This window comes from Andrographis paniculata, unplaced genomic scaffold, assembly GCF_009805555.1.
Source record: "Andrographis paniculata isolate CXL003 unplaced genomic scaffold, ASM980555v1 Contig34END, whole genome shotgun sequence".
Classification (NCBI taxonomy): domain Eukaryota; kingdom Viridiplantae; phylum Streptophyta; class Magnoliopsida; order Lamiales; family Acanthaceae; genus Andrographis; species Andrographis paniculata.
In genome coordinates this window covers 3317872-3325771 of record NW_026137567.1, presented here as the reverse complement: position 1 = coordinate 3325771, position 7900 = coordinate 3317872, and the positions used below count along the sequence as shown (strand labels likewise).

The 7900-nt window shown below is 30.3% G+C and overlaps 1 protein-coding gene across 1 annotated transcript; it reads left to right on the top strand.

The window, feature by feature from the left end:
* Positions 1 to 3370: 3370 nt before the first annotated feature.
* LOC127248399 (uncharacterized) lies at positions 3371 to 6168 on the top strand. The gene is made up of 5 exons (XM_051270713.1): positions 3371 to 3605; positions 3898 to 4259; positions 5483 to 5590; positions 5675 to 5746; positions 5849 to 6168. Exons 1-5 carry the CDS (start codon positions 3398 to 3400, stop codon positions 5906 to 5908), a joined length of 810 nt encoding a protein of 269 aa, XP_051126670.1. The 5' UTR covers positions 3371 to 3397; the 3' UTR covers positions 5909 to 6168.
* Positions 6169 to 7900: the final 1732 nt, after the last annotated feature.

Genomic DNA, 7900 nt, shown 5'->3' with positions numbered 1-7900 from the left:
CCATCAACAATTCTCTAATTTAAAACTATTTTATTGTTATCTCTTATCAAAAAATTAATATTTTTATCTACATTTAAAATTATTCATATTTTATAAAATTAATTTATATTAATCATAAATAAATAAATTTATTTTTTATATATTTGTATTATAAATTTTTATTATCTACAAATTTTTAAAATAATTAAATACATATTTGAAATACTTTTAATTATATATTAGTTCTTGTTTTAAAATTACTAATAGGCAAAAGAGCAAAAATTCTCCATGTGTTTTTTAGAATTTGCTGAAAACTCCCGTAGTTTTAAAATTTTAAAAAATCTATTCGTAGTTTCTAAAATATTGCACAATCGCTCCTCCCTTGTGCTATTTTTTTTTTTCGCTGTCAGCCTCATTTTTTTTCTTCTTTCTTATTTATTTCTTCTTCACTCTTTACACTTTTGTTTCTTTCATTTTCTTTTTATATTTTTCACTGTAATGTCATTTTTATTTTCTTTCTTCGGAGTAATTTTTCCATTCATATATGAACATTCACACAAATTACATCCAAAGATTCAATTTCTAAAATTACGCATCATCAATCTAAACAAAAAAACCCCCAAAATTGAAAATCAATCTAAACAATTTATAAAAAAAAAAAGATGAATTAAAGTCGGAAACAGATACCCATGAAATCTAAGGAGACCATGAAATTCTAGGAGCAGAATCAATAGGTGGTTTGTTGGGTTTTTTTTTTTGTTTTGTTATTTTTTTGTTATTTTTTTGTTTTATTTAGATAATAAGAATTTAATATATTAATCACCATAACATAGATGAATTTTGCTAATTATTTCGGAAATTGAGGATGAAAGCGAAACAGTGAAGGGCGAGAATTCCAATTTCTGTATAAGAAAAAATATATTATTTATCTAATGTAAGTTACAGCATAAACAAACTAAGCTACGGATCTGGATCTAGATCCAAATATTTAAATCTCCTCCACAATCGCAAAAAACTGTACGACAGCCCTCTCACCTCGTATCGCAGAGTGATGTAGTTTTTCCTCGGCACTAGAGAAACCTTCGTCTAGGGAAATTACTGAATTCTTTCTTCAAAATCGAAGAATTAAATAAACTGACTTCCAAAAGACTCTCAATTATATAATCGCCATAGCTCCATTTCCTCTTGTTGTTTTTAAGATAACATATTAGAATAATTGAAGGAAGAAGAAAGAGAAAGAAAAGGATGAAAATAAAGCAGAGAGAAAATGAGCTTTATTAATATTTGAAGGTATTTTGTAATTTTAAGCACTGATATATCAATTAATGTCCAAAGAGTCGCATTATGAGCGTGTGAAATGCAACCACAGTTAAATCATAACGGAAATGAGATTTTTTGCAATATTTTGGAAACCACAAGTAGGTTTTTTGGAATTTTAGGACCATAATGGGGTTTTTAGCAAATTCGAGAAACCAAAGTGAGATTTTTTGCTATTTTGCCTTACTAATAATACACTTTTCATAAAAAATATATATATACTCCCGTCCCTTAAAAATTTATATATTTTTCTATTTTGGTCTTTCCTATAAGAAAATATTCATTTCATTTTTTTAGTAACTCTACTTTCTACTAACATTACAAATATTCTTACAACTTACAATATAGTACACAAATGTCATTACTTTATCTTTATATTACACATTACTAATAAGATTATTTTTAATATTTTTTACTTTATTCATACCACACCCCAATATAATACTAATATTCTTAAAACTCCATGCTAAAAGAAAATAGATACATAAATAAGGGATAAATAAGGGATAGAGGGAGTATAATAAAATAATATCATAATTTACTATTTTTAATTAATTAAATACTTAATCCGTTTCATATCTGGGATGTAGTCGAAATAAATGTAAAAAAAAAAAAAACTAAAATAATCTTATAAGTATTGTATGATATAAAAGTAATGAAATTTGTGTAATATATGATAAATTGAAAAGGTGTTTGTAAGGTTAGGTAGATAATACCGTTACTAAAAAAAAATAAATGGATACTTTGTAATGAGACGAACAAAATAAAAAAAAAATGAATAAACTGTTGGGCCTGTTTGGTTCAAATGAAGGTAAGGGATGAGAGAGATTTTAATGGAAGTGAGAGGAGACAAGGGGAGGAGAGAAAATATTAAAATTGTAATAGTTTGTTTAGTTCATATGAAAGAGGAGGGCGAGAGAATATTAAATTTGTAATAGTTTGTTTGGTTCGTATAGAAATAAAGGGAGGGGAGGGGAGATAAAATAATATTTTTGTGTTAGGTTAAACAAGGGAGAAAAGGAAAATATAATAATTTACTATTTTATCCCTATATTGTATAAATAAATAAAAATAAAAATATTTAATAAAATTTAATTAATTTATTAATAAAACACCAATTTTGATATAAGAATGACTTGTTTTAAAATAAGTATATATAAACTTATATCATGTAAATAAAACATAAATAAAAATAAAATTATATATAAGAAAATTGAATCAATTAAGAACAAAATAATTATTCTAACATAAATTTTATTTACCTAAAGTAAATTAGTGTTAAATAAATATAAAATATATGAGTTTATTTTACTAATTAAAACCTAACTCTTAAGGATTTAATTAAATGATTAAAATAAATAAAATTAATTTAATGTAATTTATATAAAATTTTGTTTATAATTTAATTACATTATAAAATTTAAAAATATTATAACTAATTATTAATTATAAAATACATATAATATAATTTATGTATAATTAAATATAGATAAAATAATATATAATATTAAGAATATAATAATAGTAATTTTATAAAATAAAAACATATATATCATTCCCTCTCCTCTAAATTCCCCTAATTTTGTGGGAAAACAATAAGGTTTATCTATTATAATCTTAAATATAGTGGTGTAATCAAATGTACTCTCTTTGTTTCAAAATAGTTGTCTTGTTTTTTCATTTTTATCAGTTAAAAAACAATTGTCTTTGTTTTTTTATTTAGTAGTCGTAGTCGCACTTTATAACAAAATTATTCCTACTTTTCTATACTATTCCTGATTATTACTTTAATTTATTTTTTAAAATCTTTCAAAAAGTAAGAAAGAGCATTCTAATATTTTACATTATACTTTATACTATTGACGAAGGGAGTATAATTTATGATGATACTCTAAAAATATAATTTTTTTAAAAAAAAATAAATTAATTAAAAAGAAACAAAAACAGGCTTAATTATTACTTGCAATTGTTTATTTATTTATTTTGAAATGAGTCTATTCTTCTCCATCATGTTCCCCCAAAGCGTTCAACACCATTAATTCGACTCTAGGTTTATCCCCATTTCTCATCCAACACACACGCATATATATATACATTATGTATGCATATACTCTCACTCCTCCAAACCAACAGTCATCACCTGCTCTTGATTGAATTTGAAAGGATGGCGGACCTCTGCGCTGTTCGGCTCATCCACACCCATCTTCCCATACACGCCGCTCCCCCCCACCCCCACCCTCGCATTTCATCGCTCTTTCCTTGCAGGACTCGCTATCCTTTCGTCCTCAAGCATAGCCGCTACGCTTCTGGTAATTTATTCGCCTTTTTCTCGAAATACAGAGCAATTTATCTTACAGGTTTTGGTGGTGGAATGTGGCTGTCTTCTTTTCACCTGCGTCTTCTCCGTTTTTGTAATTGTTGCATTGAAAATGGTTGATTATTATTATTATGATTTTTTCGGCGTTCTAAATTAGAATTGTTTGCATGGATTTAAGCGGTTGATTTGGTTCCGAAGCAATTGATATTTGTTTCATCGAGTATTGCCGAAGCAGGACTGCAGGATTGCGTTAATCGTCGATTGCTTTTGGTTAATGTGTGCAGGATTGATATACTGCGTTAATTCACCTCTGAGCTCCACAACATCTGGAGAAACTGTTACGACGACTACAGATAAACTTGAAACTGATGGATTGGCAACACCGGCGGATGTAGATGAGAAGAAAGAAGATTCGAATACTCAGCTATCTGAAACAGATAAGGTAGATAGTGATGGAGGGATTGCAACAGCAGATTATGCTCCACCAGAAGAAAAGAAAGAAGATTCAGGTGCCGAAGTAAATGAAGCAGATAAGCCGCAGACTGATAGTGTGGTGTCTTTGGAAAATGCTAGCGTGGACGAGAAGAAAGACGAATCTTTGCCCGACCTGCAATTGTCCAAGTTCTTGGAGGATCTTGGTATAGAGGTGGTTTCTCTTAATCCTTTGTGCTATGTGCCTAGTATACTACTTATCGAAATTTCAGATTTCCTCTGTTGTTAGGTCTTAGTTATCAACTTCGTTTTGGCGCATTTTAAACTAGTGGTGAATGTAATACATAAAATTGATAGGTTTATTTGATGAAGTTATGGTGATAATCAAAACTGATTTGTCATACTTTTGTTGATTGACTCGTAAAGAGCTTAAATGACAGGCAGCAAGAGTTGAAAATTTGCTGGAAAATAACTGACGGCCACTTCACTAGTTGTAGCAGAAGCTATGGCTTAGATGAAATGGCATTTGACAAGTACAAACTTTCTGTTGAATGTTTTTCTGAGATTAGATATATTTTTGGCACTTTATAAATGGTTGAATATCTTTTAGTACCAGAAGGATGGCCTTATTCGCGTTTGCTCCTTTCTTGTTGAAAATGCTTGTGTATTTAGCTGATCTTTCAGTTTTTTGTTCCGGTACTTGGCTCATTTGTTGCTATGCACACCATACATATCCAAATTGTATAGCCAAATTCAAGTATAATATTACCTTGAGTTAGTGTTGGATCAATTATTGAAGAGAGTAGAAATGTTTTCTGTTGCTGATTTATACTGGCTTAGTGCATAATCTATCTTCATTCATATCTATACTGCAAGGATGGTTTTATTAACTATGCCATTTTCTCATTGTCTTTGTTGTATAATTCAAATGTTTTCTTCTGCATTTGTAAATATTCGTAATTTTCTTGTGATATTCTGATTTAGGTTATCGATATAATTCAATGACAAAATTGTTTATAACTCACTTGTGGTTTGGAAAATATCTCTCATTCTCCCACGTGATTTAAAAATTGCACGAGACTTATTCGTATTTTCACAATATTGCACAGAAACTCATAGAAAAAGGGTTTATGTGCAAAGTTTTTTTAAAACACAAGGAGGTTTCATGTCGTTTCTAAATCATGGGGAGAATGATACAAATTTTCAAACCACATGTGGGTTACGAGTAATTTTGTCTGATTCAAATGTTCTTCATGCATGCTTACAATGAAGAACATTATCCTATTTAGTTCATTGTTTTACAGTTTAGAGGATCACATATATTCTCCAGTTTTCAACTAAAACAATAAAAAGATCATTTAAAATCGATACTTAAACATATAGCTATTTGTCAGTTTCCAATGTCATTAATGCCTAATGTTTATCTCTTCATTGCAGTTTGATTATGAAAAGAATAAGTACTCACTTCTCACAATTGGCGGCGGAGGCTTAGTTGCAGTCTGGGTAGCATCTATTGTGGTGGGCGCCATCGATTCTATTCCACTGGTGAGAACATTTTCATCAATACACCATTCTTCTCTACTTGTTAAAATAATCATTAATTAACTGCAAGTTTTCGATTGCATTTAGTTACCAAAATTGTTGGAACTTGTCGGCCTCGGATACTCTATCTGGTTCGCCATTCGCTACCTAATTTTTGAGGTCAGTATCTTATATTATAAAATTCCCTCCTGACATATAGGAAATTACATTACCCTCCTCTTCGACTGGCGATCACCGATTCGTTCCTCGTCGTATTTGCAGGAAAGTAGGGGAGAGTTGGTAGCTAAAATTGAACAGGTTAAGCAGGAGATATTTGGTTAAGGTGATGCATAGTGGTGAGGTCAAATTAGTTCTAAAGAAAACAGCTATTGTGTAAAAAGGTGTTTTTGGTGTGTTTAAATGATAGAGTATTATTGTTACTTGAATACATATGCTTCTGAATGCGCTGTTTTTGTTGTTTGTAATCGGGGCCGTCGATTATCAGTTTCTCATTTCAATCCAATGGCTCGAAAAGTACATGGACATTTTATTGTTATTCTGTATGTATTAGAGTTAGAAATTAAAGCAGTGTTGAGAGTTTATTAGCCGTGTATTGTTGAGTTTTATTATTGATCTTATATTATTTTATTTTTTATTTCTTTAATTATAAACCAAATTTTATTGATTGAAAATTAGATATGGTTAAATAAATGATAAACTTGTTGGTTCGGATAAAAACCTAAAGGCATTGAGGATTTGAACCATGATCTCATGGTCACAAGTTTACACCAGACTATTCTTTACGGGATGACTTGAGATACTCTTTCATTTTATAATGCATTATCATAGTAGCCATAGGTCTTCGGTTTCTAATTTTCAGAAAATTTGGGAAACTAAACGTTGATATTTTAAGAAAAAATATTAACAACTAAAAAAATTTAAGGGTGTTTTTTTAGAAAAAGTTCTGAAAGAATTGTTTATGTTGTGATTAGATTTGAATTTTAAAATAGATTTGAGAAGTTGTACTTTTTTAAAAAAAAATTGTAAGTTCGATTTTAGTTTCGTAGGTATTATAAATATTGATGTGATAGATAATGATTGTGTTAGCTTAAAATAAAAATACCCATGTCCTACCTACGGCTTGTCGCTAGGAAATCCCTTGAACCGCCACCTTCAATGTTGCGGTCCATATCGTCGACTTCACCGCTACACAAACAAGATTGAAGGGAGAGAGTTTCCGGTAGCGCTAGAACGGAGGAAGATGGTTAGGTTATCACGAATTTGAAGGCCAAAGGAAAGCACAAAATAGAGACAATGGTGAATGAGAAATTCAAAACTTCTATTGATGGTTATGAAATGGGATGATTACAAATGAAACTTACGGTGGTCTTTATTTATACACAAAGAAAAATAAACAAAAACTACCCCTAGACTAAAGTACAAAATTAAGCCTAAAATTACTCCTAAATTAAAGTACAAAATCAAGCTTAAAAATATACATGGCTTGATATTAGGCATGAATGATGACACTTTTGTAAAACTCGCCTTGATCCATTGTTTTCACTTAACCCCAATCACACCAATTTTATTGTGAAGCTCTAAGAGTTGGATATGACCAAGTGACTTTGTTAATATATCTGTGAGTTGCTACTTGGTCTTGGTGTATTTGATGATGATTTATTCTTTATCGACACAATCACGGATGGAGTAAAATTGTGTATCAATACGTTTGCTTCAGTTATGAAGAAGAGGGAGTTTGTTTCTTTGGCAAAAAAATTTCAACACATTTTTTCAAAAAAATTAATATACTCCAAATACTTATTATTTTTATATTACATACATATTTTCCTATATATTACAAACACACACAGGGTTTTTGCTTAGTGTTATAGCTGATTTGTTGTCCACCCTTAAGTTCAGTCTCTAAACCTTGTATTCCAACAGTTCTTGCAGTAGTCGATGAAGCCATACGTCGTAGCATTTTGTTGTTGCAGTAGCAATGTATTCAACTTCGCATGAAGAGAGAGCTACAACCCGTTGCTTTCGGGACTGCCAAGAGATCATATTATTGTCGAAGAAGAATAGAGACTTGTGGTGCTCTTCAATTGTCGAGGTCACCAGCTATGTCACTACGGTGAATCCTGATAGTGTCAACATTCCTTCCATGAAAGATCGTGTTCCAGCAATGTATCGTATGATTCGCTTGACTATAGTGATGTGATCATCCAATGAATCCTCCATAAAACGACTTACATATCTGACATTGAAGGTAATATCCGGCTGGATTTGAGTTAGGTAGCATAGACTATCTACCGGTTGAGCAATTGAAGCCTT